General features: G+C 37.8%; 1 protein-coding gene across 4 annotated transcripts; it reads left to right on the top strand.

The window, feature by feature from the left end:
• SLC7A6 (solute carrier family 7 member 6) lies at positions 1-27831 on the top strand. Of its 4 annotated transcripts, XM_051629474.1 has the most exons (11): positions 12-99; positions 1371-1425; positions 5400-5972; positions 9403-9528; positions 10465-10609; positions 13136-13259; positions 23423-23526; positions 24484-24580; positions 24836-24985; positions 25722-25905; positions 27214-27831. In XM_051629474.1, the coding sequence occupies exons 3-11, from the start codon at positions 5441-5443 to the stop codon at positions 27306-27308; spliced, it is 1557 nt and encodes a 518-aa protein (XP_051485434.1). In that variant the 5' UTR covers positions 12-99; positions 1371-1425; positions 5400-5440; the 3' UTR covers positions 27309-27831. The 4 variants fall into 4 exon arrangements, with proteins under 4 accessions (XP_051485436.1, XP_051485434.1, XP_051485437.1 ...); XM_051629476.1 differs by lacking the exon at positions 1371-1425 and having other exon boundaries at positions 1-99; XM_051629477.1 differs by lacking the exon at positions 1371-1425 and having other exon boundaries at positions 18-89.

Raw genomic sequence — 27831 nt, 5'->3', positions numbered from 1 at the left:
TTTCCTGCCGAGTCCTTGGGGCGGAGCGGCCGCCATCACGCGTGCTGCGGGAGCCGGGCGAGCATCCCCGGGAGGCGGCGGGGCCGGCGGTGAGCGGAGGTAACGGGGAACCCCCCCGCGGGACCCCCGGGAGCTCGGCCAGGAGCTGCTCTGCCCCCCAGCCCGAGGAAGCTGCCGGCTTGGCGCGCAGCCCGGCCGGGCCAGGGGTTTGCCGGGCCAGGGGTTTGCCGGGCGAGGTTTCCGGCTCCCCCGCAGCATCCGGGGCTGGCGGCTTCGGAGCCCCGGGCCGGCTGCAGGTGTCTGGGGTGGCAGTGCGACAAATGCCGGGTATTTCTGTTTTGGTTTGTGGTGTTGTTTTGTTGTTTCCGTAACGAGTATCTGAGCGGCAGCACCTGCGGGCGGCCGCCGTCTGACAGCCCCGGGAGGAAAGCGGCTGCCTCAAGAGCTGACGCGTCTCCCTGAGGAGCCGCTTTCCTCCCGGAACTGTTGGCAGGCGTGGAATATGTCTGAAGCTTTCCTATTTTATAAAGAAAACGGGGTAGCCAGCGCCTTGAGAGGGGGAGGAGCAGCCGCAGAGGGGCGAAATGACCCCAGATCCCGCGGCGGGACGGCGGAACCCTGAGGGCTGGTCTCCTCACGCCGTGCCCATCCCGGCTGGAGGTCTTCCCCTCCTTCAGTGTTCATAGTATTATTCAGTATTGTTGCCCAAATGTGGGGAATATGTGTTGTTTGTTGAGCTTCTCTTGTGAAGGTGTGTTACAGGTGTGTATAGTCAGGACTTACTGCCATCGCTGATACCCTATCAAGAGAATAATTCACATAGTAACTTCTTCTGTGCCTTTTGGCATGATAAACACACCTTGTGCTTTTAAAAAAAAAAAGGATGTTACAACCAATGCTATTTGATCAAAGGTTTATGTGTTGTTTTTTTTTTTTTCCAGCTCTAAAGATGTGTGTTTGCATAGGCTAGCACAAAGGACTTGGTTGAACAGATTAGATCTTTACATTGGGAATTGCTTTTGTTGCAGGGGCTTCCTGTCTGCTAACTGTATGTATGGCAGGGAAATTGCTCTCCAGAAACAAGAAAAAACACGTACTAGACAACTCTTAAGCCTTTCCCACATATGGGTTCAGACTGTGAGGTGCCTAAATATATATATTTAAAGGAATAGGTGTTTCTAGGACTTACAACCTTTGCTTAGTTGGTGCTTAACTCCCTGAAGACTTCCATGCTGTTTGCCTTGTAGAGCAATCTTGACTCTTACTCCAAGGGCCAATTATTGTGTTCAGAAATAGGAGTTTTACACCTATATGTCAATAGTAAAAGGATATATGTGAAGCTGTGTTAAAACACGAACTTTTTAATGCAGTCAAGACAACTGGAAGACGGAGGCAAGAACGCTAGAAGTCTCTGCTAATAAGCAGGTACTGTATAGCAAGATAGTCAATTTCTAGCAGTTTGGTATTCATATTGGTCATTAACCCACCTGCAGGTTCACCCCAAGTTGAACAAATGACAGGTCAGCTGCTGTCCTGCTCAGTGGGAGAGAGGGCAGCTTGGTGGATGGTTCTTTTTTTTCCCTGCACTTAAAGAAAGTCCACCCTGTAATGCAGTGTTAGTACTTTGCTAAGTGCACGTTAACCTTTTTTTATCTCCTTTGGTACACGGCCAATGCGTGAGAGCCCTTATCAGAATATATACTTCTGGTGAGACAAAGAAGTGCTTCTTGTTTCAGGTCACTGTGTCCTGGTCTTGTATCGAAACTTTCTGTAGCAACGCAGTGTCATTTCAGGAAAAAATCTTATGCGTATCAGCAAAAAAATTCCTCACAGCTGCAATGATCAGCAAAAAACAAGAGTTTAAGACATTGTATTGCACAAGGGTGAGCGATGAGGAAATTCATGTGTTAGCATGTGTGAAGGCATAAGCCTGCATTAGCCATAGCAGTCCTGTGGCAAGGCTGGCAGCAGTAGACATCACTCTTAACAGTGTTTTGATCTGTTGTATGACAGTATTGTTGTATTTCAGAAAATATATACTATACCTCTGTGTTTCTTCTCTTCCAAGCCTGCATTCTCTTTCCACAGGAATAATGGTCTTGTGACAGAATAATTTATTTTAATATATGTGGGTTTTTACTCAATATTGCTAATTTTGACATGGCTTCAGTTTTCTCTAGTCTCTGCTCTCCCTCTTCCTTTATAGTTTTGTTCTTTGCTTGCTTGTTTGTTTGTTTTTTTTCTGTTGGTCAAAGCTGCTGTGTTTAGTTCCAGTTAAGATTAATGAAGTGTTTGTAGGGGAAAAACCTGCCAATATTTTTTTTTTTCTGTCATTGTGGTGGTGTAATAAGACACGCGAGTGAGGCAAATAAGCAAATCCTGCCCTGAAGGCTTTAGGATATAAAACAAACAAGGTTAGAAAAGAGAATGAAATGCCAAATCTTGAGTGAGCTGTTGTGCACAGCTCATGCAGATCCTAGCTGTGAACAGATACCTGAAGTTCAGAGTAACAAAAGCAGAGAGAAAGGAAAGAGTATTGGGAGAAAAAATAAGCTAGCTTGAGAAGATATATGGTTGTTCTTTCCTGAAGAAAGGTAGAGTAGGGCAAGAAATAGTCAAGGTCATCAATAACAAAATGGTATAGAGCTGTAGTCACGTGCAGCTAATTGAGGTAGAGGCATTTGAACAGTGACAGGATCTGTAGTTACAGGTGATTAATGTACCTCTGAACTTCGGGCCATGAGGTGACTCTTAGTCCAAAACTGCCAGCATACAAACAAATCAGATTTTATTTAATTTGAAAGATTCAATTAATTTGAATCAAATCAAATAATCAAAATGTCTGAGTATTCAAAATCATATTTCTTCTTCTGAACAAGCTGTACTTTGAAAGGTATTCCAGGAAGAAATGGGAATGATAATTAGGAGAGGTGGAGTAAGAAAACGTAAAGCTGTGTAGTTATCACCAAAACAACATTCTACATCCATGAGTCAATTCTTAACAGATTACTCAGTTTTATCCTTTAGCTGGAAGGATTGAGAATGAATGTGGGATATTTTCAAACTGGCCATGGGATGTCATAATAATAGATGTAATATTTTTATTTTTTCACTGACATTTGCCCGGAGTGATTTGCCTTCTGAAGTGTATTTGCAACTAATGTCTTGTCTGACTTAAAACAGAAATTAAAATATGCAATTTGGAGTTGAATATTATTTCTAAGGGTCACAAGTGGTCTTCAAATCCACTTCTTATGGTTAAATTAGTCATGAAGACATCTGCTGTGATTATTTGTCCTGCTGTTTTATACATTTATACTTTCTGATGATTGCACAATATTTTCAAATAATTAATAATAATTTGTGTTACTTTACACAGTAATAACTGAACTTTCTCTTTGAAAGCAAACCAGATAATCATACAAGCTCATAAGCTGTATGTTTTTTTGAAGACTTAGCTCTACCACACCAATAACAGAAAATCAGCCAGAATGTGGTTGCAAATGAATTTGGCACAAGACAGATCGAAGAGTAAACAGGAAGAACCAGTAACGACCAGGGAGCTGAATTTGCTTTGGTTTTCCTTTGCAGTTTTGAGCACACTCATCTGTAGAAACTGTGTGTATACCTCTCTCCCAATTAGTTCAATTTAGTTGGACATACCTCATTGTAACACTCAAGCTTTTAAGTTCTATAATAGCCGAGTTTAGTTTCTGGAAGGCTGAGAATTTTTAGTCTAATTAAAAGTGTGAAATGTCATGGCTTGTGATGGATGTATAACACTAGATCAGATGTTGACTCACGTGTAAATGATAAAACATATATTTAGTAATTAACTGCCTTTAAAGTGTTTCTTTAAAATACTGGGGGGAAAATAAATCAGAAGGCATCTGACTAAACAGATTAAGGATCTAATTTTGCATTACTTGAGAGAACACAGTCTCTATTTTGAAGTGGAAAAAGCTAGAAGATTCATAAGTTGGAGATGAATGATATCATGTGTTTTTGGTAAATGATTTGTACTCCTTTTCAGCAGAAGTTACTTTTTACATGTTTTCATGTTCCTAAATGCATAGATGTACATGTAGTGTGGGTGATCACATATTGACCTTTCAAGATACCCATACTCAGGGTTTTTGTTCTCTTAGTTGATGAGTTTATTGTTGGAATAACAAAACTTTGTAAAATTTGTGTTATCCCAAAAAAGCACAAACCTTTTTTTTTTTTTTCCCTTGCTGGATCAGCTGCTTTATTCTAATTGACTCATTTTCAACACAGAACATTTTTCTGTTCTATAATAAACAGCTGAAGTATATACTGAGAATAGGACAAATGGATGGTAGTGCATGCTGGTAATTAGGTAAGGCTTTTTCTTTATGCAGCTGATAACCTCGTAATCAAAGGTACATTTGCAGTTTAAGCTGGTTTCCATAGAAGACTGTTCCTTGGACAGATTATTTCTTACTTGAACTTCTATAAAATGGACTGTATTCAGAATTACTGCTACTTACTAGTAATATTCTTGGGCTAATAAATGTCATTAGCAGTCTCTTGCTTTTTGAAGGCAAGGGAGAATTTCCTGGAGAGTTGAGAAGAAGGCCAATTCTGAAGCAGAGGAAAATATTGATTTAATGTTTTTGTTCAGAACTACTGTTCAATACAGTTGCTGATGGAGGAATTTGGATTGAAACTTCAGTGAGTTTTTTCACGTACAGCCTGCACTCTTAGATAACTCCAAGAAAAGAGGCAGTGGGAATTGGGGTACAGTTTTGTGGAGGGGGGAGAGATCGAACTGTGGTATCAGGTGAAAGTCAAGAGCTGGATCAAGGGGATTCTGAGTAAGTATCTCTTCAAATTGCCCTTGGCAAGAGACCACAGTGCGTTAATAAGATGTGCAACCCTATTACTAGATCACTTACAACTTATGTGTGTAAATACAATACAATAATTTGATTAGTTTTTTTTTTTTAGTACTGCAATAAATCTCTGTTAATGCTTGGAACTTCCAGCTTTGTCTGACAATGCTTGTATTTTTTATCTTCTCACTTTGCTTCTGTCTTTTCTTCCTTTTCAACACTTGAATCCCTCAGTTCTGTCCTTCCTGGTTTTGGTTGGTGTTTATTTTGTGTTTTGTTTTTTTTTTTTTTTTCCCTAAAGGTAGACGTTTCTAGCTCAACTTATATTGAAATTTGTCTCTTGCTCTGTTTGTGTTGTTTTTTTGAGTTATTTTAACTATGCATGGATTTACCTTTTTAAAAGAACATATATGAATTAACAAAAGGGAATTTCTCCATTTGCATTTGTAAAACATTGGGTGCAAAGGTGGATAGAAGACTTGGTAAGAAAGCCCTGGGATAGAGAGTTTTATAATTATTTCAGCTGTTTGTATTTTGTTTTAGATTGTCATTTGGAGTCGTGGAGAATTCACAGTCTTTCCACAATGGGAGAAAGGACAGATTGTACGAAGTCGCATAGTTCACTGGCTGAATACAGCCCCGTCAGTAAATCAGACAGGACAGATCCAAGGGACAGCTGTGAAATGCAGGATGGAAACCAAAATACAATGCAACTGAAGAAAGAAATATCTTTGATAAATGGGATAAGCCTTATAGTAGGCAACATGATTGGTTCAGGTATCTTTGTCTCTCCCAAAGGAGTTCTCATCTACAGCAAATCTTATGGACTGTCTCTAATAATTTGGGCAATTGGAGGGATTTTTTCGGTCTTTGGAGCTCTCTGCTATGCTGAACTTGGAACCACTATTACGAAGTCAGGAGCCAGCTATGCATATATCTTGGAGTCTTTTGGGAGCTTCATTGCTTTTATTCGTTTGTGGACCTCACTCCTAATTGTTGAGCCAACCAGTCAGGCGGTTATTGCCATCACCTTTGCTAACTACATAGTTCAACCCTTCTTCCCTTCTTGTGATCCTCCATATTTGGCTTGCCGTCTCATAGCAGCTGCTTGTGAATGTAAGTATTTCTTGAAATTTACTGTGGTATTTTTTGATCCAGGGTTAAGCTTTTGTTAAAACAAATCCTACTATGTCCCAGAGTTGTTGCAATGGTTTGAAGTTACAGCGGGAAAAGAACATTTCCAGCACATGACTAAGTTGCAGGCATTAGGTCAGTGAATTACCACTTCCTTGTTCAGAAGCAGAACAAGATATTTAACTATTTCATGCTTACTTATGTGGGAGAAATCGGTGGAAAAGTTTGTTTTCCCTCAGAGAGGTTTATTAAATCAATCAGGAGAAATTTTGTGTGCCATAAAACATTGGAATGTTTGTAATCAGAGAGCTAGCTCTGCTATATGAGCAACTGACCATGTGCTTTAAATCAGGACTTTTCTGCTGTATCAAGAGAATGAAACTGTATGATAGTACTGTGTGTGTCTTAATTTTAGGGATTTTCTGTTAAACATGTACATGTTTTACATTTCCATTGAACAGTGAAACACGTTTCAGAAAGTCTATCTGGCAAATCCTTCATCACGTACAGGTCATCATCGCCGTGTGCTCTGGAGTCTGCCACCCCCCTTGGCCTGATGCTTTTGTCAGAAAGCTAATACAGAACTTGGGCTTTTTCACTGCCAACAATATGCTGCAGGACAGAGATGTGCTGCTTCTAGCTGGTTCCTTTTTGAGGCAACGAGGAGTCTGTTGAAATGGCTCTAGTGTTCCTTATTACAGTTGTGTATGGAGGACTGGAAGAGGGGAAAGACAGAGAGAGCAGTAGTGTGTGCTTCAAATATTTGACCTCTATAACTAGTTGTGATCATTATAGCTTCCCCTTCCACTTTCATATATTAATTCGTTACTGTTGGCAGACACTGATGTGCTGGTCCAGGTCCAAGTAGTGGGAAGAGAATTCACAAACTTCTTCCAAAAAATCTGTCAGTTTACTCTGTTCCCTCCTTCCCCCTTCAGGAGAGAAACAAAGGACTTGTATTGCCATGTTCACATTTAAACAGATACTGTCCCAAGGTATTCTGGCACAGATTCAGGAATGTGAGGGAATCTGCTCTTCCATTTAAGGTATCTCACATCTGAGGGGAGTTAGCCCTTATAAAAAGCAGTTTATCAAAAAGCAAGAATTAAGATAAAGTGATGAAATTGAAATTATTATATAGTAGACATAGGCAATGTGCTATCTTCTACACTTGCTTCCAGGAGAGGGGATTGAGTATCTTTTTCTTTAGTGGAGACATGTGAAAGCAAGATCACTGTCTTGTAGGTGTAACAACTTACTTTAACCATAAACTTATGGTTTAAATGCTTGTTCTACCCTGCTCTATGTATCAGTGCTGAGACTTGCACCCCTGCTCTACACCTTCTACCTGGCTTGGCAGGGCTGATGTTGCATGTCAAATCCTTAGTTATGGATATGATTAATATATTATTAATTAAGTTGCTGGGAGTGGAACTCTGAGCATTGATTAGGGACAGATTGAATGTGGGAATAGGTGGGTTTGTTGTGTGGGTTTCTTTTTTCTTTTTTTTTTTTTTTAACTGTAATAATAGCAATACTAGGTCCAGTGTGAGATCAGTCTTAAGTGTTCTGCAGCATTACTTTGTCAATCCTTTTGGCTGATCAGGTGGTATCTGGTGATACAGAACTAAACCTGACAGTTCTCAGGGACTGTTACGTAGTGAAACTACAATTAAGTTTAAAAAAAAAAAAACACATGAGAGAATAATTCTAATAAAAGAAGGAGGGGATGTGGCTTATTCAAATTGTTTATTAACTTTTTTTCTTTTAAGTTATCAGAGTATCATTTCATCTGAAGCAGACACAATGTCCTACCATTAAAATAAAGAGTTAATGATAATTACAGCCAATGGAAGTTGCTTAAAAAAATAAAATTAATAGCTGAAATAAACCCTGTGTGAGCAAATACCCCACGGATAATACCAAACATTAGTACTGAAGAGCAGGGACCAAGCAGAGTTGTTGTTTTTTTCCTGAGGACTCTGTGGGAGCTGCAGCAATCCTGACTTTTGAAATTTGATACAACTGTTTTTTCCTCTCATCTTGCCAAGCTCAGTGGAATCTCCTTTAGCTATTGCACTTGGCCAGAGTGTCTAGTATACCAGTGCTGTGCTTTTGAGAGCATTACCTTTCTTTTGTTTTCTTTTAAAAATATTTAACTTTTCTATTTGGTAACTGTGTTAAGTACATTTTTATCTTAATAGAATTGTATTGTTCTTGGACTGTGGGAAAGGAAGTAATTTATCACATCTTTTCATTTTGATTTGCTACTACCTTACTCCATAAAGAATCAAGTTGAGTTTTTATTTACATGCATATTTAAAATACCTAGTACAAGAAAATAGTTTGAAGATTAAGAAGTACAATAGAATGTAATGATTTTTTACTGGCTAGAGAAAAAAATACATTTTGGGAAAATATTTAAACTTCTGGGTTGGAATCAATGTTGTAATGATAATCTGGAAAAAAATATGCACTGAATTAGTATTTTTTTTTCAGTAAAGAATACTGAAGATAACTGAATCCTGTTCAATATTCAGCATTTGAATTCAGGCAGAAGTTGTTTGGCTCTCCACCTGAGGAAAAAGTCATAAATGTAAAAGCAAAATGTTGAGAGCCATGAGAACAATGTATTTCAACAGTAGCTTGGAAAGTGCTTATTGGGGAAGTTGGTCATATGAGTAATGTAGTCAGCCACTCTTACTAAAATATTTGTGAAGTCTGAAAGTCTCACTTCAAGTTCCATTACAATCTTGTGAAACAGGTCTAACTGATTTGTTTTGGGATAGAGGGAGGAATATGTTCAGAATACTCATCATGTGCTACAAGTTCTTAAAAATGCAGATTAATGTTGCATGTAAAGGACATGTTATTTGATCAGATCTGCTCTAACCTCATTTACTAATACAGTTTACTACAACTGGAGGAGAGTATTGAATTGCCTGTGACTATATTCAGTATTGCAAATGCTCTATGGATGTTCAACTCGGACTAAAAAGGAAGGGGAAAAAACTTTGCACATACTATTTTAATGTATTTGGGTAAAGGAATTTCAAGATAATGCTTTGTTTTTCAGAACAATATGATACATTGAATTTCTTCTTTGGCTCCAGGAGAGTTGCAGAGTGCAGCTGATGAAGGATAACACTAGGAAAATGGGCATTAATCAGGGAAGGGGAAAGTCTTTCCTTCCATCTTTTGAAGCAGTGTGCTTAGACCATCTGTTTCCTACTGTTTTGTTTAAACCAGTGTGTTTTCTGTACCAGTGTACTTTGTTTAGTTTAATCTAAGTATTAGAGTAACAGGCAAGTGCATATTTAGATTATAATTTAAAATAGATGAAAAATTAATTGAACTTAATATTGTTTAAATGGTCTTTTAATTTTCCTTTTTTCTTCTTTTTTTCCCCTAGGTCTTCTAACATTTATAAATTGTGCCTATGTTAAGTGGGGAACACGGGTGCAGGATATATTTACTTATGCTAAAGTCACTGCCCTTATTGTCATCATCATAACAGGAATTGTTAAAATATGCCAGGGTAAGATTATAAACTCAAAGCAAAGGTTTTTATTTATCAGCTAAAGTGAGTAATTACTTTAAAGACTGTAAAATATGTGCTATCAGATGCCTCAGTATAAGCATAATGTAGCCACTTTGAAAACAAATAATACCAGTGTTAGGCATTACCATGATATTTTATCACGAGAAGCTATCCTATCTCAGTTGACTTTGAACTGGGTAAAAGAAAGCTACTGATTGCTCAGCAATATTGTGCAATTTACAGCCTGCAATATGGAATAATAAAGGAAATTAAAATACAGAGCTAGCAAAATATAATGGGAGTGGAGAAAGCTGTAAATTTCTGAGAGGAACGTACTACTTCACAATGAGATCAATTATATTTTTTTACAAAGTGGATTTCGTGTCAGTCTGAAAGTGACTGAACTTAAAGTAAAAATAGATTTGGAAGAACACGTTAGTAGATTGTGAAATAGCAGCTCTTCCTCCCCCCGCCCAGATCCTGAGTTCTATTCTAGCTGTTGAGAATTAGAAAGTTGCTGGGGTTTTAGATTTATTTATTTATTTAAAATTTGTGTGTCTTGGTTATTGTGCCTTCAAGTTAGAGGAATTCTGAACTTAGTTTTGTTCTTATCCCTTTCTTTGGGGAGAATTTGTCATTGCCAGTTGTTTGTGGCTTAGTCTGAACTTTATGTTCCTGCACTTTTCATGCCATTGTGAACAAACTAGGTGTTTTAATTATAGAACAGTATCATCCATAGAGCTTCACGTTTAGTGGTTTAAATGCCATGCTTATTCTCAGGGCTGAAGTGCAAAGTAGAATTGGAAAAAGGGCTTAATAAGAAGCTTTCAAAGAATTAGGGTTTCTGAGGGGTTTGGGTTTTTTTTTTATTTGTGTGCCAAATTGAAAAAAATAGTATTATCCTGTACTTCATTGCATGTCTTCCACACACAGGATATTCATCACAGTTTGAGAACTCTTTTGAGGGATCCTCTTTTGATGTCGGAGACATTTCCCTTGCACTCTATTCTGCCCTCTTCTCCTACTCTGGCTGGGATACACTCAATTATGTAACTGAAGAGATCAAAAACCCTGAAAGGTAAATGATTTGGGCTTTCTAAACCTGAATAGTTCCCAAGTTGCCCATTTTGTGGCTTTCACTCATGAGTTCTGATCTTACGTAGAACTGCTCTGTACTTAGATTTTAAAACTGTGAACGGCCACTTGAAAGAGTTTCTAGTTTTAAACTCCATTAAAAATGGAGGAAAAAAAAGAGTAAGAATAAATCCTGACGATTGCAGGATGCTGTATTCAGTGCTTGACAAGCTTTCAGTTGGAGATATTTCTACTGTTTTCTACAATGGGTGTCAATATTGCAGTGAAACAGAAGTGTAGTTAGTGTGTGCTGTGTTTATCTGTGCAATAATTCTGACTTCATATTTAAGAATGTTACCTTTTCCATAAATTTATGCTCTAAAAGTGTGGCTGACTCATCTTGTTCAGTTGTGAGTGAGTAAGCAGATGCCTTGATGTTAAAAATAGAATCCCATTAGATCATTTTTATTTCTTATTATAAGCAACAGCTCACATTGCTACAACTGAAAAATAAAGAATGGAAGAGAGATTTTTTTTTTTTTTAGTTATCCCAACTGATTTTGACTTTTGCAAGTCAAGTGAGTTCTATGCTGTGCATTTATTTAACCAGGAAAGTTTTTAGTAAAAAGATAAAATAGCAGATAAGTATTTTAACTCTAAAAATAGTTATTTTTAGTCAGACTAAATTTCAGGTTGACAGTGTTTCCTCAAATTGTCTTGAAAGATTTGTTATACCTATTCAGAAGAGATGTATGTTTTGAGTTTGCATTGGTTATTTGGTCCTTCAGATGTGTTTTTTTTCTGCTGAAAGAGCATTGCTTTTGCAGGGCCTTTTCATCTTTTTAAAGTTGGTGTATTGTTCTGTCTTGTCAGTTGGCTAACTCTTTTATTAGATGCAGTGTTTTGAAAAATATTTTTTCTTACAGAATATTCAGCTGATGAAAATGTCTTTAGATTGGTTTGCTCTTGACAGGCATCAGTGCCCAATACAAGCTTCGGTCTTGGTAACAATTGTAGATGATAAAGCAAACATCAAATTCCAGCTTTTTATAACTGACAATTTTGGGGAATAATGAAATGTGCCAGACTTCCATAAAATAACTCCAAGAATTACATATTTTTCATAATCACTCAATTCATAGAGTCCTTGTGCTTGTCCAGTCCGAATTTGTAACCCAAGTTAAATTTGGACTAATCCCTTGGCTTTAAACTTGGGTGATAAAAAGTACTTAAAATAGAAGTTCAGCTTTTTGTTACCTTATGTAACATTTCTGAATTAATTTCTAAGGATTTTCTAGTTCTATTTCTTCTCTGTGCTGAGGTGCTCAGGTCTCTTCCTGTGAGTGTGCAACCTGGAAGCAGAGTCAGAACTCCCAGTTACTAATTTACAGGTTTATATGGTGGGGTGTGGTATGAGTTTGTTTTTCTGTTTCCACAGCATCAGACAAATCCAGCTGGAGTTTTGGGCCTCGGGAATTTTTTGAGGAAAATTACAAAGTGCATTTCATTTTTCTGCTTTTTGGGTTTTTGTTGTGGGGGGATTTTTTGTTGGTTGTTGTGGGTTTTTTTGGTGTTGTTATTGAAAACCATGTTTGTGGCAAGTGCTCATCCATGTCCCCATGCCTTGTTTGATTTCAAATTGGGCAAATGGGAGAGTAACACTCTCAGTTCTGCTATCCTTTTTGAGACACTTGAATATCCCTGCAAGCTTTGGGCAAGGGTTAAGGCTGAGAAAAGCCAAAGCCTAAAATTAAGAGTTTGCTTCTGCCCTGCAGAGTTTCTCCCTGTGGAGCTGCAGACTCAGAGGTGTGAGTTTATCTCTTTAAATTAAATTTTATCTGTTTACATCTAAAGGTTTGCAGTGTTTTCATGTTACTCTAGACTTTTTTCTTATTACTTTCTAGAAATGCGTTTGCTAGTAAGTTACACCACATGCAGAGATTCACAGCTGGCAGCAGTTTTGGATCTGCCCTCTGCATCTCTGCTTTCTGCAGTTATGCAGCCCAATTAGTTAGTTCTGTGAAGTGATGAGTGAAGATGAGAAGACCAGGGTCTTGCTTTAGTTTAGTGGATTTCTCTGCACCAATTATTGAAGTAGGTGCTAGAAGAGCAGCAGCATTCCCCAGGGAAAATGAGTGCAGTGACTTGAGCTCTGCCCCTTTGGGTTCCAGTTGTGGTGATTAACAGGGCCAGTAAGAAATAATTTAAAGCATGCAAGTTGTAAGGCTGTTATTACTGAACTGTAAACCCTGAAGTTAGGTTAAGGAAACTGGAAATGGAGTTGCATGGAACCCCTTTTTACACATCACTTAGGTGTTAAGTTACTGCACAAAATTCAGAATTTTCTAATATTCTATACTAGAATTTCTAGTTTTAAAAGAACCCAAAATCTTCAAGAGATAGCTATTTTGAAATCTTTATTCTGTCTTCATACCTTTTATTTCCAGGGCATAGGATGCAAATAAATAAATTTACTCTGTTATTAATGGCATTTTTTTCCCTGAGTTATGGGGATTTTTTTGTCTTACAGGAACTTGCCACTGGCTATTGCAGTGTCTATGCCAATTGTGACTGTTATTTATATTATGACCAATATAGCTTACTATACAGTCCTAGATGTGGAATCTGTTCTCTCTAGTGATGCTGTGGCAGTGGTAAGTTGACCGTGTGGTATTTTTCTACATTATTTACTTTTCATCTTTTTAGGGATGCATTTCATTTGGAGGAACAAACCAGGAAACATCCCTAGTTTATTATAGCACTTCACTGAACACAGGAGGACAGAACAACTCATCATGTCATCATGAATAATTTAAATAGAAAACTATGTAGTGAAATAACATATAGCGATAATACCAGAATTATTGCAGCAGGCACAGATGCATCTTGTTGCTGTATTTTGCAAAGAAGCTAATTAGACTTGTACACTTTGAGCTGATGGTAAATTAGACTCATTAGTACATAATTATCTACTCTGTTCCTTCATGCTGCAGTAGTTAGAAAGTTGGAGCAGGACTCAGAACAGTGTTGCCCTGAGCTACGTTCTGCTGATCTAATCATTGGTGCAATGCATATCTGTAAATGGGCACATTGTAGCTCAGCTGTTACAAAAATTAGCTTTATATCTCTTTTATAATAATTCTAATCACTGGCTTCCCAACATTTTCTTAATTCCAGCATCTTTTGATATTTTGAAATTGATTTTTTTGGTATATGGATGGAAGTTTGAATCCAATTAAAATATATAAGCTTCTTAAAGGAAAAGCTGGTCAAAACATGTACTAATACATTAAAATTTTGCCCTGTAGCTAGTGAATTAATTGGATAGTTCTGGTTAGTATATCCTTTAGATTTGAGACTTGGAAAATTTAATCTTCTTTTTGGTTATTTATATTGGAGGAAAAGAAGTAGCTTTCCCTCCATTTTAGATTCCCAGTTGGCTTCTAAAACTGAAGTTGTTAGACAACAGATAGCTTTAAATTTTTATATTGGTTATTTATATTGATTGTTTATACTGGAGGAAAATAAATAGCTTTCCCTCAATTTTAGATTCACAGTTGGCTTCTAAAACTGAAGTTGTTAGACAACAGACAGCTTTAAATACATAAAAATGAAGGAAGTATCCTCAGTTCCCACAGAGGATTACTGTGATTAAAAATCTGGCTTAGCAAATCAGCAAACTCTTGTTTCAGGTATTTAGGCAGATGGTTCCACAAAAGCAATTACTTGACTTTCTTTCAAACTTGAGAAGTATTTAAGGTAAGCTTTCAAAATAGTTTGTGGTAAATGTGGGTTGTAACTTGTTATTTCAAATGTAATTATACACATACTTATTTATTAAAGAAAAAACCTCTTTCTTTGCCTCTTTTTAGCTGGAATATGGAAATATAAAACTGTAATAAAATATATTTTGAAATATTGGTAAAACACTTCAGACTGAAACAAAACAATTTTTAATCAGCATGTGTTCAGGGGTAGTAAAATTTCCAGGAATAATTACTTCTATTAGAGGCCATAGTATCCCATATGAAGTACCTTCCAGTGACTCATAATGGAATTTTTAATTCTTGTCTAGAATTAATTAATGCAGACAAAACTGAATGTCAATGCACAGTCCATCCTGACTTCTGCAAAGCAATACACTTGGTTTTGTTTTCTAACAAAAACTTGGAAAATACACTCCTTTGACAGCAATTAAATTCTGCAGCCCAGCCTATTCCCTAAGACTATTCTGTGCCTGGCCTCTGTCATCACAGCTATTTGGTGAATGGGATCAGGAAAACTGATCCACCCTGGGAGACTGTTAAATGACTGACTGTGGGCCTGCCCAGTCTCCCCAGTCTGTGTTGGATAGTAGCACTGCAGCAGCAGGGGGTGGCCAGATAACGGAGGGATGATGGATGCCTGAACCTTATTACACATGTGAAACCCAGATTTAAATTTTTATCATTTTATATACACTTCATTTAGTTGTTCTTTGGCATTGTTCTTGACCAAAAGTTGAGTATATATTTTTATTTTTATATATACCTGCTGTGTGCTTTTACATTAAATTGTAATATTCAGAACTGGACACATCAGGTCTTCCTGTCTAGTACAGGATGCATCCAGACATGGAGAGGAAAGGAAGACTTAAGAATGATACAAAGTCCTTAGTCAGTCTGGTTGCATACAGAGAAATTGAGCAACCAGGATAAGAATGAAAAAATAAGTTGGCAATTACCCAAGTTATTAGGGGATTTACTTCTTGTGCTAGTTTTAATGGAACTTAACTGAATGAATGACTTTGAAAGCCTAGAGCTGTGCTTTTTCACTAGATCTCAGCATTGCACTTAACTGATATTCTATCAAAAGGCATTTTAGCTAAGACATCTCATCAGCTGGCAAACAGTGTCTGTGATTGCCATTACTTATATCCCTTTTAGAATGACAAGGTGAAAGTGCAGCTGAAGTGTAATACTTAACACATGACTCTTGGGCTGCATGGCCAGCAGGTCAAGGGAGGTGATTGACACCCTTTACTTGGCTCTCATGAGACCCCACCTGGAGAATTTTGTCCAGTTCTGGAGCCCCCAACATAAGAAGGACATGGGCAAAGTCCAGAGGACTTCCACCACTCTGGGTGGTGGAAGAGAGTTTCATCCTCAATGGAATCTTTAAGAAGACTTTTGGTCAGGGGATGAATTAAGATAAGAATTAAGCTGATTCAAAAACTAATCTGATGAAAATCAGCCACTTTCACCTGGTTAGATATTCTACATGTGATATATGATACAGATTGCTGTAGTTTCCTTATTGGCCTCCATGTAGTTGTAGGATGAAAATTATAATAATGAGGTTTTTAAAGAAACCTGGTAGTAATATTGCTGCATTTCTGAGCCTTTTGTGCAGTACAGCAACAGTTACATTTCATATTTCCTTGTCACTAATTCTGGGAAGGAACTGAGCAACTTTCTCTTATTCATTTCCGTCAAGAGTCTTTGAACTGGAAATGGGAGGAAGGCTATTTCCAGTTTCTAAATGATGAGAGTAAATGTTGTCATTGCCAGAAATACTAGTAATAGTCTATCTTTGCACACATCACCTTGAATACAGTTTTTCCTGGCAGCTGGGAGGTGAAAGAACCTTACCAAGAGATTATATGGAACAAAACACTAAAATGTCCTTCCTTTTCTTCAGTATTATCTTCATGGTGGTATAGTCCCACTGTCGGGGCTAAGAAACTCACTTTTGAGCTCTTTTTTGTTCAAGTAATCTTAGGTCATACAGCAACAGCTACCTTGGAAGTTCTGCAAATGCTTTTCAGATAGCTGCTGATCATGGAAAAATCAATTCCTTTTTTGAAGGCTGCTGTCAGTTTCACAGAAATTTTCTCTCCCCTTCCCATCACTGATCAACTATTTTTTGGCATCTGAGAGAGCCATTTTATTTTTTGTTTGTGAAGAGGGCAGCTGCCTCCACAAGCACTTAATTGGGCTGCTTTGTCTAACAGGAAAGAATATACTGGCTGCCAGTGCACAACGTATGACCTGCTTCCTGTGTTTGGTCATGTCTGGGGTTTTTTGGTTGAGTTCATACAATAGGTGATACTTGGCAGCTTTCTTCTTTTACTTGGGAGAGCTAATAATTATTCCTGATTTAAGTAAACAGTTGATTGTCCTGCCTACCAAACTATAATCTTTCTCAGGAGCTCCACAGTTTTATCAATGGATTGGGAACAAAGATAATGACTTTAGTTGCACCTTCAAATACCATTATGTGAGTCCAGCATTGGTCAGTCCAGTTCACCCTGATGTACTCATAGCCTAGAGCAGACTTGCTTTGCTTCATCTTGCCCTCTGCCTTTATGAACCAGGAATGTGGGAGGCTGTGTGTTTTAGCTGTTTTATTCTTTGGTGTGTAGTTTAACAAATGATGAGTCTCTTTCTTCTCACTGAATTCAGCCAGAAATTCCTAAGTTACTCTTAGACCTTATTACTTCTCTTCCTTCATTTGTCCAGTCACTGGCTTCTTTTCTGAAGAGAAAAATCTGCTTGTCTTTGGTTGCCAGCATCATGCCCCCCTTCTTTGCTTGCACTGGCACCTCCCATTAGGTTCCTTTGGATGAAGTGCACATTCTGTACCTTATAATGGAAGAATTATTCATGAGAGACAGGCAATTGCTTTTAGAAGAGAGAGAGAGCTGTTTAGTAAGTCATTGGTCTTCTTTTTTGAAGCTTGCCATAATTCACTACCAATGCATCACTCCTGTTGCCAGTTACATAGCTCTCTAGAGCTGTGAGAGAAGGCTACACAGTATTTTCAATATGAGAAAGGTAAGAGACTTTGGAAAACAATGAGCCCTTATTCTACAGCTAGCTATTAAAAATGCTGAGAACAGGATAAACACCTGGTAAGATTTAGATAAAGTATCTTTGGCACCTACATGAAGGCTTAAATTGAACTGTTTTACTGTTGGAGCTGACATCTGTAATCTTCATGTGGGCCATGCAGAAGAGACGTGGTAAGATGCACTAGACATTGGAGTGTTTAATGCAGTTGAGAAGTGCTGATTTCTCTTACCATAAAATTGTATTGAGTGACCTAAAGATGAGAGAATTTCATGCTGGACCTTGAACTCTACTGGTATCTTTTTCTCCAAGAAAAGGCTTTGCCAAAAATACAAGGAGAGAATGATGTCTGAGTAGAATCAATCAACAGAATGGTGGTTGAAACAAGCATTACAGGAAACCTGAACATTTGAATTGCTTTCTTTTGCACCTTTACAATCTTCTGACTGTTTTCAGTTGATGTGCCTTCCTTTTTACTTCTGTAATCTATGTGACATTAAGTCTAATTTGGTCAAACTGAACAGATGTCATAGAGTATCTTGACAAATGTAATCTGTGGCAGTGGAAGAAAACTTCATCTACTCAGAGCCTTTTTTGCATACACAGCTTCCTGATTGTCATAAATCAGGGGTTGTTTCCTTTAGAAAGTAGCTCCAGAAACACCTGAGAAGCTAAAAACTGAGAAAACATACTGAAGTTCTGACTGCCAAATCTTCCTGTAATGTGGGAATGTATTTACACTCTGCCTCAGAGAAAAGTCAAAGCAGAATTAGTTGCACTTCCACGATACTAGTCAGATTGCTTGTATGTATTAGTCTTGCTGCTCTTCATGACTTGCAGGGTAAGAATGTTACAGAACTGAGCCTGGAAAAGCTTGATGTGCAATAGGATCCTGAAATGAGCTGTATAAAGAGGCTCTGTAGGTACTTTTAAGGCTTCCTAGTAGAAACACCTCATACATACTCTTTGGGTATAGTTTTATGCAAGTTTCTTGTTTATGTGAGACTACATTCTCTTTGCATTTATCCATCTGATCAGTACTGTTCAGTGTTTTGCCAGTCTAGCATGTGCTTGCATCTCTATATGCTCTCATTGTGACATTTTTTGTGTGCCTCTAAGTGCACTTGTGTACAGCTAAGTGTGATGAAAGGGTTCTCATCTTGTGATTTGTAACATAAACGTGGGTCTCTTTAATCGTCTTGTGCCTGAATTACTGGGTGTGAGGCAGAATCTTGTGTGTTTTGTTGTGGCAGCTCTTTTATGTTGGGCAATTCCTGCTGCTTTTGGTTCAAGGTGTTTGTATAGAACTGTTGTTTGGGCCTTTAAAAGGACAACAAAGTGTTCTTGCAAACCATTCACAAGTTACCAGCTAAAGATCATGAGATGAAACTTACCCAAGATAAAAATAAAATACAGTTAAATCAGTCATTCATGTCTTGAAACAAAGCTGTAATTCAGTTTTTGACCATTCTTCTGGGAGTAATGTAGCATTTAGTCATGATGAAATAAAGGCAGTTCAGCTGAGAAGTGCATGGCTGGAAGCTTCTTTCTTAATTATTATTCCCTGTTGATGGTTTGGAAAAAAAAAAAATCACAAAAAAATCACTAAGGGGAACAATTCCAGGTGCATGTCCTTCTACAGTGTGCATGTATATATGACGAGTTTACATGTCCAGTGGATGGGAGGGTATAAAATTATTTAATCTGTAATTAAAGTGCTGTATCAGCCACTGCATTCTCTTACTGTTTCCTAGCTGTAAGAAGCAGTTATAGTTCAAGTCTGGACTACAGGACTTGTCGGACTATAGCAGAGATGACAATTTAATCTCTTAATCCTTCTTACTCTTTAGACTTTCTCAGAAGAAACCTGAGAAGAAATCAATCCCCATAGTGGTGGCTTTCTCCTGGTATGGTGGACTAAATGCTTCTGCTATAGCTGCCTCCAGGTAGGCTCCTCTGTCATCCTCTGGATACCCTTGCGAATGCTCCATTCTTTCCCCCGTTGCCAGCTCATTTGTTTTTATAAATGCACTTCACTACTCCCAGAAGTAGTGGTAGTTAAAGTGGAGTTGGTCAGATGCTCTGTTCAGAGCCCAGGTCTAGTTCATTTGTGGAGGATCCATGAATTATGCAATGACAGTTTCAGGAAAGCAGCCGCCAACTCTTCTTCCCCCTTTGTTTCTCTTGGTACAGTGCATGTGGTGTATGTGCTTGATAACTTGATTACTTTTTGTACTTTCCTCTGCCCTTCATTCATATGGCAACTAACCCTCTGACAAATGCCCAAGTTTGAATGCTTTTCGTGGCCACTTTTACTTACACTTCAATAATACTTTCTTGCAGGAAACACTGTAGAGATCTCTGGTTTTGTCATAGTTCACAACAGAGTATAGCGCAGCTTTGGAGAAGACATTTCTTAGCATCTGCTGAAATGGGAGTGTTGAAGGATTTATAAATGTGTACTCTCAAGTACAAAAGTGTGCTTGTTGTCTGAGTACTAATACTTGAACTTGGCTGATTTTTATGTTGAAAATGAGGGTGAAACCCTGTCAGAAAACACCTGCATAAAGGCAAGTGGGTCTATACTTGTAACTTTAAACTAGTTAATATCACTACAAAGTTTAGCCAAACTTAAGATACCTTTCAACTTTGTTTTGCTGAAAGATCTTATGTAGGCAGATCTACCTGGCAAACCAAGCTGAACTTTCTAGATCATTCTCAGTTCCTCACTTAGGGAAAGGTTAAGCTCTTAGAGTTAATGTTGCAGCCTATGCTCTCTCAGAAACCCCAACTACAAGGTTAGAAAGTACGTCGGAAATGGCAGTGTTTGGTAAAGGCTGCCACAAGGTTATTATCTCTTTCGAAGAGACTGACTCATACAGATGTGGGGAAATTATGAATTAGACTTAGAACTGGATGCAACATAGAGCTTGCATCCAGAATACACTGAATCCATTAACGTCTTGATCCGTGTCTGTTTCGTGGCAGTGATTCCGTAGCTTTGCCGTAACTCTTTGTGGCCTTTACTGCTCACATGAGTGATTGCTCTTTTCCAGGACATGTGAAAAAGCATTAGCACATCTTAGAAAGATTGGATATACATTATAGGAGTCCTCCATCTGGCATTCCACACCGGACCATTACTAGATGTTTCAAAAGGAAATGGGAAATGCTTGCAAAGAACATATGCCAGCCTGCCTTTTGGGGGAAGAAGTTTCTGCAGTTGACATACCAGTTAATTTGCATCCTGCAGCATCAGACTATACATTCATTTTCTCTCTCTTCCTTAATATTGCTTATCTAAATGCTTATCCTTTAGGCAACCTTACTAAACTTCTTAATTCTCTAACATCTTGTTGAGTGAGTTCTGTATCTTAGCTTGGTGTTCAGTAATTTTACTTGCTGTTTGGCTTCAGAAACCAGGAGTCCAGGTTTAAATAATCCTTTAAAATATTATAACAATAGCCTATTAGAATTTTCATCTTGTCCTCATTTTTACTTGTTCTGGAGAAGTTGTCTTAATATATTCACTGCATCATTATGATTTACATTCTCCTTTGGGAGACCAGGTTTCTCAGCTGCATTTAAATCCCATAAAGAACCAAGAGAAGCACTGTGGGTTCTAGTAATTGCTTATTCCTGAATAGCAGAAATCTTTTTATAGACAATAATGTAAATTATTAGTTGCTTGTTGAGTTTCAAGTGACAGAAAATGGGTAATCCATGGTGTACAGGACATATTTCTTGGTCTTTTGCTAAATTGATTTTCAGATTTCAGCATAAAACAGAAGTCTCAAATAGAATAGAATTAGTTATTTTATACTTTTCCATGTTAACTTTGATAATTTCTGTGGGAATCTCTGTGTGGGCATTTTTTCAACCTCTGAGTTAAAGCTCCTTTTTGAGGGGAGCTATATGAATATATACATAAACTAAAGGAGCTCAGGAGGAGAGGTGCTTTAGTAAGAATCGGTGACTAACACAGTTGATGCATTGACTTTGAACCTTCTGGCAAGGTTCCCATTGAAGTGATTACATGTTTTTCCATTGTCACTTAGCAGCAGGAAATTCTATCTGCTTTGCTGAGGCTCCACTAAATTACACAAAAGGATGGAACATATTTTTCCTTTTCAGAGTAGATGATGGTTTACAGCTAAGCAGAGCTGGATTCTGAACCTTAACTTGCTGAACAAAGCACGTTGTCAACCCAGACAAAGAACAGGAAACTTTAACCAGCTAAGCTTTGTTTTATGTCAGTAATTTTTTCTGCATTTTATGGTTTAAAGATTGACATTACATGCAGGGTTTTGTCACATAAAAATCAACAACTCTTTTCACACACGCACACAAAAATCTGTATTAAGTAACTTGGGCCTTTTTGACCTAGAAAATGATTCAGAAAACAGATCGTAATGAACTGCTTTTGGTTATCTTGTTTGTGGAGTAATTAAATACAAAAAATGACCACTGTTAAATCCAGATAGCTTTATATGCTACAAACAGTGGCTAGTTCTGAATGTTATTCCACATTGGCTGAACTTTGTAGCTCATAAATGTTATGATGGAGACCAATAGGGGAGGCCAAGAGGAAGGTGTTTCAAAATACTAAAACAGTAAGAAGTGAAGAAATATTTGGTAATAGAAAAGACAGACCTGCAGAAAGCTGAACTAGTATATAAGCTTTTTATGTCTGAGGATCTTGAAATTGATAAAGCAGGAGGGACCTAAGAAAGTGATTTAGAGAAAGGTCCATGAAGGTGATTTAGAGAGAGGTCCATACAAAGGTTTAGCTGGTTTAGCAGGTTCTACCTGCTAAGATGTAAAATACTCTGATACCCACAAATCCTTGGGTTTTGTTTGAATACCACTTGTACATCTGTACGTACCTTTCTGTGCTGTAAATAGTGATTTCATGCTGCCAAACGTAGACATGATCCATTTGCTACTATGACTTTTAAGTTTGCTTTAGTGAAAGAAATCATGGAAGTAATGTAGCTGTCAGTAGGTAGAACAGGGATAGGCAGGCTTCTACCCACACTCTCTCAACACAGCATGGGTGGATTTCTGCCTAATTCCAAGCCTGCTGATGTTCAGACATGTACAATTCTTAGACCAAAATGGGATCTAGAATAGCTGTCAGTCTTCAGGTATTGAATTTTTTAATTTGTCAAACATTTGGTCTAATATTCTTAAGTCTCTTTCCCATTTTTCTCCATCCGGGAGGCTCAACAGAATTAACCAGGACAATATCTTGCAAATTTTTATTGATTTTCAGTATAGGTCCCACATCTCTGGAAATGGATGGCTTACCACTTGCTGTGAAACTTTGATGCTCCTGGCTTCTTGGTTTCAGAGCTCTACCATGGAAAAGCACCAGAGTTGGCCTGCAGTATCATCTAGCAACATTAACAAATGACTGCTAAGATACTTGCTGTGTCATTAGCCATCTTGTGAGAGTAGAGCCCAGAGGCTCTGCTGGTGGAGCTAAAGGAGAAGTAGAGGTTGCTTAGGAAATTGAAAAAAAGAAGGAAAATAAAATAGGTTTCTGGAATCTATTGTCTATAAACAGTTAGTGTGATGGTGGGTATGTCTATCACCTGCTATATGGCACTCCTCTTTTTGGATATGTCATCATATTTTTGTCCTTTATTCTCTATAGTCACTATGTTACACTTGAGTTCTGTAGTTCAGTTAGATAATAAAATGTATTATGATTGGTGAGAATATTCTAAAAGCATTTTGTTTTTCTTTGTGAGCATTATTTTTGTGAGCAGAAAATGTGAGTTGAGGAGCTTGGCTAAATAAGTTTGTGCTAATTTAGAATCCATAAATAAAAAGGCCATTTGCTTCTTTATGCTGCATTATGGATTGTCCTTATAGGACTATTTTTTCCACACAAACTTGCTACAAAAGCTTTGATGTCATTGTTTTTCCTATGCTTTGTTGCAGGTATTTTCATGTTTCCTTTTTCATTTCTCTTCCATTAGACATTTGCTGACCAAGTATTTGGTATCTTCAGCTGGACAATTCCCATTGCTGTAGCTTTTTCATGTTTTGGTGGACTTAATGCTTCAATTCTAGCATCATCAAGGTAGTGCATATCTCTTTCTCCTTGACAAATATCCATAAGTATTTTTATATGTTACCATTATGCTCATCTGTTATGAGAGTGGCAAAAATACTTTTGTAACCAAATCTGTAATGAATAGCCACAGTAAAATAAGACCTAAATAAACTTGTGTGTGTATACATACACCCTTAACGCTGCCTCCTTTCACTCTGTCCTTAACACTACCACTAACTCCTTTCCCAAAGTATTCCTAACTGTATGGAGAGTATGATTAAAGATCAAATTAGTGGTGTCTGTGTGGTGAGGCCTTAGGCCTTTGGACTATTTGGATTGAGTTATCTTCCATTTTCTTGTTATAAAATGCATTTACTTCAAACTTAGTGACTTTTAAAAATCGTAGTATCTTTAAGCTTTTCTCCAAGTTAATTTTTTTTACAGTTGCTATTGCTATTAAGATGCATTCAAAAAGCTTAGGATACAGTATAGAAGCTTTCCTCTGAGCACTGATTATAGATGTGACTGGTGAAAATTTTAACTAGATTTATTCTGGCATTTTGACATCCTTCCTGTCTGTTGAATTTATGTGCAATTCCTCTGTACTGAGAACAAATTTTAAAAAGAGATGGTGAAGCAGCCAGTACAGAACAATTTGCAGTTCTTTGTTCTGCTATAAGCTGGAATGTTTTCAGAGCTAGTTTTTAGAATTTTTTGAAATCATAGAAACTTATTTTAGTTACTGTAGATGTTTTCTATTTTACCCAGGATTGTTTTTAAAAAATGAGTGTTAACAGCTTGTTTCTAAAAGCTTGTATATCTTTCAATGGCTGTTGTACAGTGCATCTGCACAAGAAGGGTTGAATCCATGTTCCAGTCTTAAGGATGGAAATTCAGTGGTGTAAATACTTATTTTGACTGGTATTGTTTGATTTTCTGTAGTACATTCTGTCTCAACATCTGTTTTCTGACATTATTTTTCAGGCTATTTTTTGTAGGATCTCGAGAAGGTCACCTTCCAGATGTGTTGTCTATGATCCACATAGAGAGGTTCACACCTGTGCCAGCTCTGCTCTTCAATGTAAGAAATTATTGCTTTTCTTCTTAGCTGTTCAGATGTGACTGTATGATTATTTAAAGGAAAACTTTAAAAATAAGTCAGAAGAGAGAACTTCAGATTTACTGTCATCAAGGTGATTTCTGAGAGAGTGATTTTTGAGGCATAAAATCATGCCAAACATCAAGGAGTGTAAGGAGTTACTTTACAGCAAAAAGCAGCATGAACAGTAAGTTTCAAATTTCTGTTGTTCATCTCACTCTTGTTCTTCCCTGACAGTGTGCTATGACCCTTATTTACCTGGCTGTAGAAGATGTCTTCAAGCTTATTAATTACTTCAGTTTCAGTTACTGGTTTTTTGTTGGTCTGTCTATTGCTGGGCAATTATACCTACGTTGGAAGGAGCCAGATCGTCCCAGGCCTCTTAAGGTAATATTTACTTATTTCAAAATTGTTTCAAATCCCTGTCTTCCCCACAATGTAAGAGGACTGTCTAAAATATGGATCATACGTGTTATGCCTGAAGGTTACAATCTGATCAGGACATAAAAACGGCTTCCATTGTATATTGTGAAATGAAAGCTAGCTTGCATGTTAGATGAGTGATTGTTGTAATAGTATACTCTTCTGTTGTACATTATTTCAATCAGCATCCCTCCCCTCTGTCAACTGCAGAATGTCTCAGCCTTTTTTCTTGGATTAGAAATTAAATTAGGAATGTGTAAATGAGATAATTCTGTCAGTGTGGACCATGTTGAGCTCTGATGGTTTTTCAGTTCAGTATCAGCACTCTTAACACCTTCTCATACTTTTGATACTCTACACATCAAAAAAGGAATTCTAAGTTCCTGAGTTTATTGGATTTGTACAAAAACACGTCATGCTGTTGCAGTTTCTATCTGCATAGCAGAGTTACCAGACTTGACTCCTGCAATTTTTAGCAGCACTTCTGTTCAAGAATAATTCTGCAGTTTGCTTGTGGTTCCAAATAGCCAGATGTAGAACAGATAATTTCACAAAGAGGAGTTGAGAGGGAAAAGTCTGCATCTTGTTGCATATACTTCCATGTTTCCCTTTCCTTTTTCCTTTCATTAGACATTTGTTTGTGAACTGTAGACAACAAGTATTTCGATAACATTCTGTTCTGGTTTTTTTCTGTCTGCAGCTGAGCGTGGCTTTCCCAATAATATTCTGTATATGCACAGTTTTTCTGGTGGTAGTGCCACTCTATAGTGACACTATAAATTCATTGATTGGAATTGCTATAGCTTTATCTGGAGTTCCAGTCTTTTTCTTGGGAGTCTATTTACCTGCATCAAGGAGACCTCAGTTTATCAACAAGATTTTGGGTAAGTTTCTTTGTAGATGGAGACGTTGTTAGGAAAGAGATTAAATCAGTGAATCTCGGTTTGTTGACGAAAAGGGTTGTGGTGAGAGCCTCATGCTCACCAGCACCCCAAGCAGAAGGAGGGAGAAAATAGGAAGAACAAAGCTGAGAAGAATTCTTGGTCAAGATAAATACAAGTTAGAAAGTGAAGGAGAGGGGAGGGGAAAAAGCCCTGCAATCACCACCTCCCACAAGCAGACCAATGCACAACCAGTCTCCAAGGAATGGCAACCTTGGAAGACACCACCCTCTGGCATGCATGCACTTCTCCCTCTACCCCAGTTTTTATTGCTGAGCATGACACTATACAGCATGAAATACCCTTTTGTCTAGTTTGGGTCAGCTGTTCTGGCCATCTTCCCTGCAAACTTCCTACTGTGCAAGCACTATGCAGCGACAGAATCATAGAATCTGTGTGTTACCATCCCTGTTTAAGCCACAAATCCAAACCACAGCACAGTATGGGCTGCTGTGGGGAATGCTAAATGCATCCTAGCCAGACCCAGTAAAGGGGTGTTCAGATTTTCTGTGGTTTTAGACCCAGATTTGATTTACTGTAATTTAAAAGACCATCTGCTTTCTACAAACTTTGTCCTCATTTTTTATGCATTTCTCTGTAATCAAATCAAAAAGATTTGATTAAGACATTAAAAGTTTTTTTGGTAAGCAATTTTAATGACTGTAAAAGGGCCCAAGATTCTTGGTAGCACAAGCTAACCATCTTGCTTTACTGAGCAAGTTTTTAAAGATGGTTAGATTATAAGTCAGCCACAGATGGAATTTTGCCTTCTACTGAATTGCTGCAGTTTAATGTAGTTTCTCCCCAGCAGTACACTGTTGTCATTGTTACTGTGTGAGAAAACCATAATGGGTGATGTGGAAAGGAAGGTTTATAGCATAATTTTAGAATGCAACAGGATGTGGTGCAGCAGCAGCAGCTAGTGAAGATGTAAATACTTAGTAACCTTGTTGCTTTCCTGGTGCTATTTGAAGTTGTTTTATTCTTTTATTCTAGTAATTTTAAACTCTCAAGAGAAAAAATATTTTACTTCAGTTACTTGGTGGCATGCCTAAGAAGACCAACACTTTAGGTTATCAACAGGACAGTCTTAAATATTGAGTGAAGACTTTTGTATTTAACTGTTATTGTTTCCCTTAAGAGAAGTGAGACAGCATTCTTGACAACGTTCACGAGCCAGTTGTATGTTGTGTAGTTAAGGACTTGAGATGGGTGGCTCTATTTCTGATTTATCTTCATTTCCCCATGCAGGTACAGTCACACGGAAAGTGCAGCTGCTCTGTTTATGTGTCTTAACAGAGATGGACCCAGATGAAGAAAAGAAGTTGGAAATCAAATCCAGTTAAAATTGCAAAGCCATTAAAAGAAACAGCAGCGAGGATAAAGCAATTATGACAACAAAAGGGAAGAGAGGAAACTGGAAAAAACATGGAAACCCTTTCCAGTGGTCTTTCAGAAACACAATGTGCTTACTTGCAGTTGGATTCCCACTGCATGCCCTCATGTTACCCTCCTAAGCTGGCATATTTTCAGGGCATGTTTTCGTTGGATATGATTACCTACTCATTTCAGGCACACAAGCTATGCCTCAGTATCGTTCCTTCTTCAGAATTGGTATTAAAATGGTAAGAGCTAATGGATCAAATTAATTTCTGCAGAACCAGGCAGTGGAAGTAATGCATTTTTAAGTTAGGCTGAAAACCACTTTGACTCAGAAGACCCAAAGTCAAGTCCAGCTTAATTCTGATGGGTGTTTGCATGAAATATTTGCTGTGCTATCTCAGTTTTTATCTTAGAAGACAACTGGTCACAACAAACTACCTGATTTGTCATTATTAGCAGAAAAATGAATAAAGTTGTGCTAAACTA

Source organism: Apus apus, chromosome 11 (genome assembly GCF_020740795.1).
Source record: "Apus apus isolate bApuApu2 chromosome 11, bApuApu2.pri.cur, whole genome shotgun sequence".
NCBI lineage: Eukaryota > Metazoa > Chordata > Aves > Apodiformes > Apodidae > Apus > Apus apus.
This window is presented reverse-complemented; position numbering and strand designations above follow the sequence as displayed.